The following is a 14,094-nucleotide window of genomic DNA, read 5'->3' as shown; positions in this document are numbered from 1 at the left end:
TGGGCCTTTATACGGCCCAGGTGTTGTGTGTGTTATATTGTTAAATACGTAAGAGTCAAATATGATATCACTCCATTCTTTTAGAAACCATTTATGGACTTTTTGCTGAAAATGGGGAAAATGTAGTTGTGATTTTGGGCGTTGACAATGAGAAAGGATAGATTATGGGGAAAAGGGAGTTCTGATGAAGCTTTAGAGGCAGAAGAAAAAAAATTTGAATGCATTTATAACTGCTGTAAAGCAGATTGAAAGCCATTCCTTTTTCTATTTCTTTTTCATTTCTTCATTCTTTTCTTCACTATCACTTTTCTTTATTTTTTTCCTGCTTTTATTCTTTTAAAAAATCCATATTTTCCTTTTTTTATTCTCCAAAAGATTCTCTAATTAAAACAATGTTTTAAAAAAACGGAGACTGCTACATTCTAATCAAATAATTCCTAATTCATTCTCTTACAGAGGGAAAGTACACGTAGTCCCCGGTTTACAACAGTTCATTTAGTGGCTGTTCAAAGTTACAATGGCACTGAAAAAAGTGACTTATGACCATTTTTCATAGTTACAACCTTTGTAGCATCACCAGGATCACGTGATCAGAATTCAGGTGCTTGGAAATTGGTTCATACTTATGACCACTGCTGTGTCCCAAAGTCATACGATGACCTTTTGCAACCTTTTGACAAGGAAAGTCAATGGGGAAGCCAGATTCACTTAATAACTGGGTTGCTAACTTTATCAACTGCAGTGGTTTACTTAACAACTGAGGCAAGAAAGGTTGTAAAATGGAGCAAAACTCACTTAACAAGTGTCTCAGTTAATAACAGAAATTTTGGGCTCCCTTGTGATCATAAGTCAAAGACTACCTGTATCCAATGTCATCATAGCAAGGAAAGCCTGTATATAAAGGGCAAATTCATATGTAAGCTCAAGGATACACATGCTAATGTCTTACCTTCTAGGTGAACCATCCTCATGAGGCTGAATAATCACCACCTTGACCGTCACAGACGTGCGCAATAAATCAATCATTTGTTCATGAGTGAGTGTTGCTACAGCTACTTTGCAGATCTCTACAAGGCGACTGCCCTGACGCAGGCCTGCTTTCCACGCAAAACCGAACGGTTCCACATCTGCCACAATTCCTTCAAAGTTGACATGGAATCCAAGTTGTCCCAAGCCGTTTCTTCTCAAGGTCATTTCTGCTGTTTCACATCCTCTGGTTACTATCTAAAGAACCATCAGATTTGATAAGAACAAGAACATTACTACATATCACTTAGTGTGCAACAATGTAGCGTTCTTCATGATAAAATGTGTGTGTATATGTATATGTGGGTGGGTATCTATATGTGTGTGTATGTATGTATGTATGTATGTATGTATGTATGTATGTATGTATGTCTTGGCATATTCGGGTCTTTTCCCGTGTAAGGTTGAGAGTATCTTGGCGACGTTTCGACGAGATCTCACTCATCATCTTCAGGAAGGTGCTTTCAGCTTCATGCTTGTGCGAGCCAAGCACGAAGCTCGCATAAGCACGAAGCCGAAAGCACCAGCCTGAAGATGATGAGTGAGACCTCATCAAAACGTCGCCAAGATACTCAACCTTACACGGGAAAAGATCCGAATGTGCCAAGACATACATACCTATACCCATGAAAACCTACAAAAACATACACACACACACACTTTTTTTTTTCAAAACAGCTATAAATATCTCAGAATTATGGTAGAGCTACTATTCCTAAAAGTGTAATTCTAGCACAGTTATTCAGGAAGCAGGAAGTTTTGTGTTTAAAAGACCTGATGTTTAGAAAAATGTACTCTGAATTTCAACATGGGATCTTCAATCCCGGGCATATTTACTCAAAAACAGACAGCCCTGAGTTAATGTTATTTATTCCAGGTAATGTGCAAAGCGAGCAAAGGTTGTCACATAAATCCTTGCAGATGCAGTTTTTTAACAGTATTTTAATTCATTGTACTCTGGTGAATTTCAGTGTTTTTTTTAACAAACTTGAAGAAAATCTTAAACAATGAAAAAAAGTTTATTTAGGTCTCCATAATTTCTCTTCCAAGAGACAGCTCTTTTTAAAAGTAGAATATTTTAAAAATAACAAATATTAATTCTATGTATAAACAAAACTAAACAATTGTTTTGATATTCACTTTAATTTTTTCTGATGATTTTTATTAGGTTTATAAATTATTAGGAGATACATTGTGAAGAATCAATATGAAAGTCCCTAATAGAATTACACATAATACTTATTATTTTATACATCTCATATATTCCACTACAATCCATCATTTTCCTCCAATTCTGGAATTCAGCATTTAAACCCAAAAGTAAAAATAAGATTTGGCTTCTCTGATCTCCAATATTTCTTAAATTTTACAAATCTTGATTCAAATATTGCTATTATTAGGATTTTGCCTAGTTTGGTTTCAGAGTAAGGTGGCTCAGGGGCTAAAGGCGTTGAACTTGTTGATTGAAAGGTCGGCAGTTCAGTGGTTCGAATCCCTAGTGCTGCTGTGTAACGGGGTGAGCTCCCGTTACTTGTCCCAGCTTCTGCCAAACTAGCAGTTCGAAAGCACGTAAAAAATGCAAGTAGAAAAATAGGGACCACCTTTGGTGGGAAGGTAACAGCGTTCCGTGCGCCTTTGGCGTTGAGTCATGCTGGCCACATGACCACAGAGACGTCTTCGGACAGCACTGGCTCTTCAACTTTGAAACGCAGATGAGCACCGCCCCCTAGAGTCAGGAAAGACTAGCACATATGTACAAGGGGAACCTTTACCTTTACTATTTTTCAAATCTTCCTAAAACTAATAATTGGAGGACTTTATCAATTTCTATACTAAACAGATAATAAGCAAATAGGGAGGATTAAGTAAAAGCAAAGTCAGCAAGCAGGGAACTCAAGAGCCAGAGGAAGAAATCTCCTCGATGATGAATTATATCTGACAATTCCTTTAGGTTACACGTATTTGAAACATGGAAGAATTGGAGCAGTAGCATTCTAAGTCATTAGTCACGTTTCTTGAAACATCTACATACATTACCTATTTATCTTTCATTCCATCTTATATTTTTGTCATAAAGCATTAAAATGATTTCTATAATAAGAATGATCAACCATTAGCAAATTACATATTGATTTTAAGAAAGCCATCCCATTTTCCTCTAAATGGTTTTTAAAACCATCTATAATTTTCTGAAGTTTAAAGGAAATATTTTAAAAAAACCTCTTTCCTTCACTTATATAAATTCCAGTTTTACCAACACCTTCCAACGCTTTATTTCCAATCGCTGGAGAGAAATAATCACATACATCATGAGAGTGAAACGTGGCAATGTTTCTCAACCTCAGTAATAACAGATTATGGTGCTGGATGGTTTCTAAATTTGATATATATAAAAAACAAACTTTAAGATGGGTGGACTCCAACTTCCAATTTTTATTTATTTATTGAATTTGGAAAACTGCCCCATCTATTTCACAGATTCTGAGAGGTGAAGTCCAAATATTCTAAAGTTGTCAAGGATGGAAAACTGTATTATGGAATTGAAGTTTTCAAAAAAATGTGACAGGACATATGAACTTTGCTCCCTAGATGCTCCCACTGGAAAAAAAGGACACAGTGTTTCTGGAATGCCACTATCCCCTGCTATTATTTTGCCTATCCCCATAATTCCGTCAGGATAACTGAATTGCAGTAATCTTTGCCTTGTTTAGCGTTGATAAAGCAGTATTTGGATTACAATATTTGATGAGCATACAGTAGGATTGTTGCAGTGCATCAAACCTAATCACTGAAATGTTTAGTAAGGTAAAGGTAAAAGTAAAGGTTCCCCTCACACATGTGCTAGTCATTTCCAACTCTAGGGGGCAGTGCTCATCTCTGTTTCAAAGCCGAAGAGCCAGCGCTGTCCAAAGAAATCTCTGTGGTCATGTGGCTGGCATAACTAAATGGCAGAGACGCACGGAATGCTGTTACCTTCCCACCAAAGGTGGTCCCTATTTTTCTACTTGTATTTTTTACAAACTGCTTTCAAACTGCTAGGTTGGCAGAAGCTGGGAGCTCACCCTGTTACGCGGCACTAGGGATTCAAACCACTGAACTGCCGACCTTTCGATCGACAAGCTCAATGTCTCAGTCACTGAGCCACCGCATCCCTTCTGGAACTCCTTTATATACACAAAATGTATATAACTTTCATCAGCCAATGAAAAGTTTCCTCAGAAGACACCGTCTGCATAGATTATGAACTTTTAAGGAGCAAATGGAATGGTTTGGTTAGGAACTAACTGAAAACCTAGTACTGGGCAAGAAGGAAAATAAAGGAACCTGACAAATTAACAGGGATTGATCAGTGGAAGGTTTGGAAGAAATAATAAGAACTGAGATAGAAAGAAGGAATCTTTCTGACACAATTCAGAGGTCAGGGGAAAGCATGTTTTGCAGAGACGTAAAATGCCAATTGGAAGGAAATCTCTGTAGCCTCCTGTGCTATCCTTGGAAGGAAGAAATTCATCCAGAACTCAGCTTTGATTTGAGTTGTATGATGATTAGGAAACACAAAGAAAACAAACTAAAAGAATTCAGCTTGAAAAGGAATTTAGAGAAAACGCCACTGAAATGCCAAAAGGAAAATTTGCCTTAACCAGATACATTCTCTTTTTATTTTGGAAACTTAAGTAATCATTTGCAAACCTTGTTAAACTTGTTTTGCTACTTTTATGTTATTGTTTTTTTAAACTGTAAAGTTATCCTTCTGAAATTTGTAAATTCTGTCGCTGTTTATTGTATCTTTAATTCTACACCCAGCCAAACACTATCCAGTCCGAAAAGAGAAACCTGAGGGAAAGGATGGTGTCAGGGAGTACTGGAATTTTGAAGAACAGTGGTTTTTTTAAAAAAATAAAATAAAATCTGAGATTAAAATACAATTATCTAATTGTACAAAGTGAGGTCTTTAATAAAGTAAGAAATGTTCCTGTTTTATGCTTTCTTTCAATAAGTATTGTTATAAAGGATAGCTTTATAACTCAGTTATACGCCAACTCAGTAAGCTCAAACTGCCCAAGGAGCTGCTGATTCAGTTCTATAGAGGAATTATTGAGTCTGTCATTTGCACCTCTATAACTGTCTGGTTCGGTTCTGCAACCCAAAAGAAAAACACAGACTTCAAAGGATAATTAGAACTGCAGAAAAAATAATTGCTACCAACCTGCCTTCCATTGAGGACCTGTATACTGCACGAATCAAGAAGAGGGCCGTGAAAATATTTACAGATCCCTCGCATCCTGGACATAAACTGTTTCAACTACTACTCTCAAAACGACACTATAGAGCACTGCACACCAGAACAACTGGACACAAGAACAGTTTTTTCCCAAAGGCCATCACTCTGCTAAACAAATAATTCCATCAACACTGTCAAACTATTTATTGAATCTGTACTACTATTAATCTTCTCATAGTTCCCATCACCAATCTCTTTCCACTTATGACTGTATGACTATAACTTGTTGCTGGCAATCCTTATGATTTATATTGATATATTGACCATCAATTGTGTTGTAAATGTTGTACCTTGATGAACGTATCTTTTCTTTTATGTACACTGAGAGCATATGCACAAAGACAAATTCCTTATGTGTCCAATCACACTTGGCCAATAAAAATTCTATTCTATTCTATTCTATTCTTTGTTACTGGAATAAACTTACCGTATTTTTCAGAGTATAAGATGCACCTTTTTCCCCCCAAAAAGAGGGTGAAAAATCTGGCTGCATCTTATACTCCAAAAGTAGCCCTGCCCAGCTTCTCAAATGGAGGTTTCAGAAGCTGAAAAAAGCACCAGAAATGGAGTTTTAGAAAAGAAGCCCCCAAACAGAGCTTCAGAGGCTTTTTTTCTGAAGCTGTTACAGAAGTTTCAGAGGCAAAAAAGAGAAGCCGAAAAAAGCAAGGCACAGAGCTCACAACCAAGGAACCTGTTGCTAAAATTCTGGGAACAGCTGATTGGGGATATTCCGGGAGGCTGATTCACTCACCAATCAGCTTTTTTCTTATTTTCCTCCCCAAAAATTAAGGTGCGTCTTATACTCTGAAAAATATGGTAAATTTATTGAATTCACACAGTAAGGAACTTTAAACCCTAACCAAACAAATTTGGTTCATACAACACGCTAAGACATGAAAGAAGAATATAAAAATAAAGACTAAATTAACAAAGTTTGTCATGTAAATAAGAGCTGCTCAATCCAACCAGGTTGAACATGTTGCATAAACACAGTTTAGGAATGGCAGCAGTTGTAAGTCCTCGCATATTTCCCTCCAAATAGCTCATATTTCCAAAACAATCCTTAACTGAGGAAGCATTGTATTTGTGAGGTTATACTTTGGAATAGAGAGGAAAAGGATTATTGGATTATTGAAAAAGTGGTAGGGTTACAGAGGGCCTTGGAAGTATCTGGATCTGGGGCAATTTGGATTGGGATGTGAACATGAGACAGAAATTCTGAGTTTCCTCATGTATGATCTGGGATGGGACTTGGATGGCAGAAATATGACCGTTCTTGTCTTCCTAGATGTTTTGATACCATCAACCACAGAACATCTGTGAGGGCTGAGAGTTGGAAGCACAGTGTTATGATGCTCCTAGTCTTATCTGAGTGGATTAGGGTTACAATTCGACCATGGCAAGCAGGACTTTTGCACAGTTTTATCTGATATATCACTTGCAGCTTTGCTTGGAACATAATGCACTGAAAACAACCCTAGCTATTTCTAGATTAGTTTATCATCATTTGTTTTACATGGGACTGTCCTAGCATAACAGAACTTAATGTTGCAAGAACTATTTGAAACATACTGAATCACAGCCAGGCTTGGATCTTTTAACTCATTAGAGGATCATCTTTTACTTTGGATGAACCTATCAGAATGTAGCTGTTTTTAACCTAAAATGCTCTTGGGTTCTTAAGTCAATTAAGGCACTTGTTTCTTGGGCTTTTTGATACTAATGCTGTTGCTTTAACTGAAATGTCACAGTTGTCAGGGGCTCTGGAGGAACCATCTGAGGTTCTTAAACCAGTAATCCACTTCTTTCGAAATTTCTAAAAATGACATTACAATGTTTACTTGAATTTCCAAATAAATTTCAGGAAACAGTGGAAAGTTGCTTTAAAATAAGGCAGCCCTCAATTAACGATGGCAATTGGGATTGGAATTTCCAACACTAAATGACATACTTGTAACACACAATGTCATGTGACTGTGCTGTTAGCAAATGTGGTTCCAATTTTTCTGGTTGTCATTGCTAAATGAACCACACACCATTTTTAAGCATGTCAGCAGTGTAGGTTGCAAATGGTGACCCTCAGATTTTGCAATGCTGCAATATCAGAATTGTAAAGTGATTGCTGAGCACCTGGACTGCTTATCATGTGATTGTAAGAACACTGTGACAATCAGAACTTTGAGAATCAGTCATAAATACCTCTTGTTCAGCTCTGTTGTCAGTTCAAATAGCCTCTGAACAAATGGTCATTAAGCAAGGTCATTAAGTTATTTTTAAACAATAGGAACTTTTGTTGCATTAATAGTAAACACTTTCCAGAATGCCTGGTAAGAGTTAGATGCAATTGCAATTTGAGACTAAGTATGCAATTAAGGAACTGGAATCTTAATTCATATTTATTTATTTTATTTTATTTATTTATTTTTCGCATTTTTATACCGCCCTATCTCCCTAGGGTTATATTCTAGAGTTGTCCTATTATTACCACATTTGTGGCTGAAATCTACAGGATTGCTAAAATGCCTTCTGAGTAATCGTTGCTGATTAAGAATGCAAATAATTCATCTGATTAAAAATTGTAATGCAACATTGGAAGGGCAATCTGCATGAAAGTTGCAGCAGTGCATTGCTGATGTGTGGCATCTGTCAGCAGCAAGCTGGTCAAATTTATTTGAAGTTGTTTCATACGTAAATCTATGTACGTATTTGGCATGGGCCAAAGTCATCCAGCTGCCGTCAGTGCTAAAGGACCTTCAAAACGTCACTGAAATCGTAGGTCATTAACATAAAAGAAATTAACATATGTCTGATAATGGTTTCTCTCTCTCTCTCTCTCTCTCTCACTCACACACACACACACACACACACACACACACACACACACGCTCGTAAAAATTCAAAAAACACAATAGTTACTGTGATCCAATGAGCACATTGAAGGATGAATAGACATGTGCTCATTCCTCTTTATAGCTTCTCTGCTGAGAGGTAGAGCAGTGTTCTTTTACTGAAGCACACACATAGTGCTGTCGCTTAACTTCATTCAACTTTAAGCTTCTTAAAAATATCAGTAACTTTTGAAGAATAAAAGCATTGAAACATATACTTACTTCGAGCCTTTGAACTATTTCTCGGATGTCCTCAGCACAGTTATCAAATGCGGACAGAAGAATGCATTCTCCTCTTTCGTAAAAGATTTTTATGCTCATTAACCCAGATGTCCAGCCAATAACATCTCTGCAGGAGCAGTTGAACACAACATTTTTTGACTCCTTTTCAATCAAGACAATAAACTCATTGGAGATGCCAAGCAGGCATTCAATATCAAGTGACTGACCAAAGTCCCGTGCTATCACATTCCATATTACTGCTCCAACACTGAATAAATGAGCATCCTTTCTTGCTTTGACTCTTTCTCTCTTTTTTGCACCTAATGAAATGAGGCTAAACTTGACGGAAGTTTCTATTGTAGCAGTAGTAACAAAATTTTCTGCTAGATCTTTCAAGTACTCTTGACGTGTTCTGGTTGCCATGGCTCGAAACTTTTCTGATTTGTGGGCTGCGTTTTCTGCATTAATAACTTTGGCCAAAAGGAAGTCCCGGAAAACTGCTGACTTAGGAAAAGTTACTCCTTTAGGGATAGGTGGTCCAAAAGGTGGAACATCTTTTGATCTTGAAACTCCAACGCTAAAAAATAAATAGAGAATGAAGAAGTATTACTGTTCATATCATGATTCTGTACAAATGAAAAATTATTTTTCCTTAACAATTTGTATACTCTTTAATAGACATTTGGTGACCAAGCAGCAGCAGCAGTGAAGGTTGAAGAACTCATTCTAATTATGGCATTTTGCTGCAAATTCTAATATATGCTTTATTAGCCAATTAGTCCTCAACCATTAAATTTCTGTTGTATCATTGCATCACAACATGAGTTCTAGTAAAACTTTTTTAAAAAAAATACTTTATTGAACTTTTATTACATTAAAAACATAAATTTTTTTATCACTTAACAGCTATTTGTGGTGTTTTTCTTATAACAATACTCTGTGCATTATTTACAAAAACTAAATTGTGTGTATTTACATTCTTGTTTTATCTTTTGCATATATTAATAATTAACTATTTTTAATCTGTCTCCATTCTATCCATTTATACCACTGTTCCCATACATTATAAAATATCAATGCTTCTTTCTCTTTTAAACTCAGCATTAATTTGTCCATTTCTGCACAATTCATGACCTTTTGTATAACAAGTTTCTCTGTAGAGAGCAAAGCTGGCTGAGGAATTCTGGGAGTTGAAGTCCACAAGTCTTAAAGTTGCCAAGGTTGGAGACCCCTGATCTAAGTGCTATTGCTATTGCAATAAGCAAGCTGGGATAGAACAAAAGCATACTTCTGCTTATATATAAGATTTGCTCTTGGTTTTCTCTCCCCTATAGCCTTTAGATATCCCTAAGAACTACTCTATAAAGTTGGGGGGGGGAGGGGGGAAATCTAATATTGAAGGTGTGGGGAGGCTGCAGGGGAAAAGAATCACTTCCTTTGCTTCTGTGAATACTGTAGAAACTACTTCTCTAAGGAAAGTTCATTACTGACTCAACTAATTATTGTGACTAAATTACTTTCCTAAGTTTTGCTAATAATCAGGTTTTGTAGATGACAGCGGAAAATGCTAAAATTCAGGAAAACCTATACAATGCTTAATGAATTTCAAGAAGCAAAAACTATTGGTCCACACATTTGTACTCACCTATAACACACTTTTTCAGTGCATGGATTGTGGACTTTGACAATGACAAAGACATGCTGAAAATGAGAACGGATATTTTTTGGAGTAAAAGGAAGTGCTCCAGGCTCTTGAAAGACAATAGTAACAATGTCATTTCCTATATGCCTTTTCCTTAGAAGCTAGACGACAAGAAAAAAAAAGAAAAGAAAGAAAAGATTTAATTATGAAAATTCAACTCTTGTAACTGCTAAGGAAAAAAGTGTCTATTTAAATAAATGGGAAGTAATATTAAAAAATGCAGTCTGATAAATCATGATAAATGTATTATTGCACACGGAGGTGACAAATCAATAATGATACACTAATCACTCCCATGTATATTTAATAATCTATCTCTCATATCTATTTGAAATATAATAGCTTTTGAAGAAAGGGAATTGTTAATTATATTCAAGTGTGCACCATGAAATAGAAAGCCACATTTATTGACAGCCCCCTGTTATTTTGTTGTTCTTCATTCCCAAAATGCAATTTCTTAATTTTTGAAGAGAATATTTGTAGTAGCTCATGCTTGAACTGTGGAGTCCTTACTGCTCTCTCAGCGTGGTTGTTTTCTTGCAGATGTTTCATTGCCAAACTAGGTAATGTCAGTGCTAAAAAAAAAAAAAAAGGCACTGATCATGTTACCGAGTTTGGATTTTTTAGCACTGATGATGTTAACTAGTTTGGTAATGAAATGTCTGCAAGAAAACAACCAAGTGCAGACAGTACCAAGAACTCCATATTTCTTAATCTTTCACATCCAAAGTACAAAATTATAATTGTTTCTTTACTAAGCTTTTCTTTACAGTGAATTAAAAAGTTGATAATACTGACCATTTTGCAATTATTTAAAAGCAAAACAAAAAACAAAAAACCACCCTATTAGAAATATCAAATTCTAGGAATTCTGTAGACACAAACCTATTTTCCTCTTTAAATGCATTTTCACATGAGTGCCACAATATCAAACAAAAAGCTGGGGGTATTTTTTGCATTATTTTAAAAACACAGATTTTAGAGAAAGAAACTACTGTAGAAAACTAGATAATCCAGTGGCACCTGAGTTTCAAAATTATTTAGCATTATTGCAAGATTTTTCCTGTATTTACTTGGTATAGTAACCAGTAAGGTCACTGAACTGTAGAGATTCAACTTAGCCTATATTTAACCTGTTTCAGTTAAATGGCAACTTAATTACGCTTTTAAAATGAGAGGATAATGAGAAAATATTCATCTGACAGAAACTGTTAAAGATGGCTAAAGAATATAATCTAGCTTTATTAAAATTAATGGAAGTTTTGTCATGACATCATAAATAACCATTGTTAAACTTCAGTTTAATGGACCATTTGAAGAAAAAGGGTATCCATTTAATTCTGAGTGACCATTAAATACAGAACTAGGTCATTAGAATCCATTTGTGTCATTTGTGTAATTGTGAATTATTGCAATTATCCGGACCGCTTCAGAAACAATGCACAAAGCTTATGAGAAGTCCAAGCCAAAACCTCATCTGTTGAAAGCAAAGTTTTCTGAATGAAAAGCAATAAAATAATAGTCTTACTGTACCTATAATTCATTTTATAATTGCACAAACACACACACACTCATTTTAATGGAGTATAAATTGTTAAATATAACAATATACTGAATTATCTTTAGGGAAGTGAAATATATTAGTGCCAGTTTATTTTTCCAAAATGAAGAACAATTGATAGCCAAGGAATAAAACCTATGAATTTCATATTGGTATATGAAATAATATAGTGATAAATCACTGTCAGAAAAAAATAGAAAAACTCATGCAACTTTCACATGCCATTATTTTCACTCTGGAGCAAAAAAAAAAAGTGTTTTTCCTAGTTTAAACATATTTTTATAAAAAGTTGGCCAAGTTTTCGTGCCAAATAGCCTCATCCTAATTCCTGAGAGAAAAGAAATTCTTCCAACTCTCAACCCACTTCAAGGAAAATATAAACAAGCCAAAAAAACATATTCTGATTGAAATGTTAGTAAAGCCAAGGAAGACATAGAAAACAATAGGAATAATATGAAATATATATAAAATAATCAAACTAATGAATAACAACCAGCCTTAAAATTGATAGTGAAGATACTGAAATGATGGACAGATTCTGTCTTTTAGGAATTAATATCAACAATAAAGGAACCAGCAATCAAAAAACACACCACAGATTAGTAGTTGATACAGGAGCAATGAACGCCATGGGAAAAATACTCAGCTGCTGGATGTGTTGTAAACCTGAAAGATCAGGATTGTGCAGACAATGATCTAAGACTGTGAAAATTGTCACACAAAAGAACAAGAAAATCAAGAAGCAGGATAGAAAGAATATTGACATCTTTGAAGATTAGAGAAGATTACTGAGAATACCATGGATACCATACAAAGCAAACAGATCCTATCACCAACCAACCAACTCAGAATTCTCCCTTGAGAATGACCAGGCTCAAATTATCATACTTTGGGCACATTAGGCAAAGAACTAAGCTCCCTGGAGAAGCCTACTGTATAATTCTGCAAATGGAGAAAGGAAAGATAACAACCAGAAGCAAAATGGATGAATTCAATTATAGCAGCAATGTGTGTGCACTGCTGGAAGACCTGAAAGATCAGACTGAGGACAGACTGTCCTGTTCAAAAATCTATGTGTTTGTTAAGACCAGAAGTGGGTTTCAGCAGGTTTGACCAGTTCTGGAGAACCTGTAGCGTAAATTTTTAGCAGTTCGGAGAACCGGTAGTAAAAATTCTGACTGGCCCCGCCCCCATCTATTCTTTGCCTCCCAAGTCCCAGCTGATCAGGAGGAAATGGGGATTTTGCAATATTCTTCCCCTGGAGTGGGGTGGGAATGGAGATTTTACAACATCCTTCCCCTGCCACACCCACCTAGCCATGCCACGCCCACCAAGCCACACCCAAAGAACCGGTAGTAAAAAAATTTGAAACCCACCACTGGTTAAGACCGAACACCAACTTGATGGCACAATCAATCAATCCATCAGAATGTACTCCATTGCAGACAGCATCCATTTATGTTGATATAGTTCATAGAATTTGTCTTCTTGTGCTCCATTTTTCTTTGGAAAGGCAGGGGTGTGCTCAGCCTTAGCTAAAAGATCTCTGGGCAAAGGCCTTGCACTGAGGCAGGTCCTTGAAATTTATACTCTGTTAGTGGGAATGATGTCATTTAGAGCAGGGGTCCCCAATCTTTTGGACCTCGAGGACCACCAAGTTCATAATTTTAAATCCCGCAGACCACTGGGGGAGGGAGGCTCAGCCACTTTTAACCGATGCACGATTATTATTTTTTGCACAACATAAACAAGGCAATGAAGCAAAGAAAGCAAAGCTAACAAATCTCAGTTCCCCCGCTTCATGCTAAGTTTCTTTTAAGAATTTATACTCATTCCCATATTAAATGCATAGGTATATTCATACCTGAGATTTATCCACCAATCCAATACAAAGAGAAGTCTTTAAAGCCTGGTGTTTCTAAATCTTTGTTTTTAAATCACACAGGCAAAAAAAAGCAGGTTGGAAGCAAATGGAGGATTTGGGAAAGTAATGGTTGGGGAGGGGGAAATCAATGAGAAAATAGGAGATGTCAGAAAGGGATGGCTGATGTAAATAATAATTTTTAAAAATCACAATCAAAGGGGATTTGAAAGCTAATGCTGGAAAAGTGAACTTTGGAAAGTGCCAGCTGGATTCAAAAAGAGGAAGGGTCTTTTTTTTTCCCCTGAAAGAGCCGCAGGGAAAGAAGGGGAAAGAGCCAAGCAGGAGACAAGCCTTTGTGCGGAAAAGTCAGGCAAAGATACCCTACTACCAGGTTTCCTCCTCCTCCTAGAACTGCTACTGCTTTTCTTCCTTTTCTTCCCAGCCATAGCCACCCAACTTCTGAAGATCCAGTATTTCCACCTCATCCAAAAGGCTGGCTGGAGGCAGAAGAATGGAAGGGGTGGCGAGGGCTTTGTAGGGTCCCCCCGA

The 14,094-nt window shown here is 36.4% G+C and overlaps 1 protein-coding gene across 3 annotated transcripts in view; it reads right to left on the bottom strand.

Annotated features, from left to right (window-relative positions):
• Positions 1 to 14,094, bottom strand: part of SIPA1L2 (signal induced proliferation associated 1 like 2) — a 100,440-nt gene that overhangs the window by 37,221 nt on the left and 49,125 nt on the right. For all 3 annotated transcript variants that reach the window (XR_009153147.1, XM_058166486.1, XM_058166496.1), the window contains exons 7-9: positions 10,064 to 10,221; positions 8,419 to 8,995; positions 950 to 1,224 (exon numbers count right to left, since the gene is read on the bottom strand). Coding sequence is in view for 2 of the 3 variants with exons in the window: in XM_058166486.1 (XP_058022469.1) it covers positions 950 to 1,224; positions 8,419 to 8,995; positions 10,064 to 10,221 (1,010 nt within the window). In the remaining variant the exon portion in view is untranslated. The remainder of the gene's footprint in view (positions 1 to 949; positions 1,225 to 8,418; positions 8,996 to 10,063; positions 10,222 to 14,094) is intronic.

This window comes from Ahaetulla prasina, chromosome 1 (assembly GCF_028640845.1).
Source record: "Ahaetulla prasina isolate Xishuangbanna chromosome 1, ASM2864084v1, whole genome shotgun sequence".
In the NCBI taxonomy this organism is placed as follows: Eukaryota; Metazoa; Chordata; class Lepidosauria; order Squamata; family Colubridae; genus Ahaetulla; species Ahaetulla prasina.
This window is presented reverse-complemented; position numbering and strand designations above follow the sequence as displayed.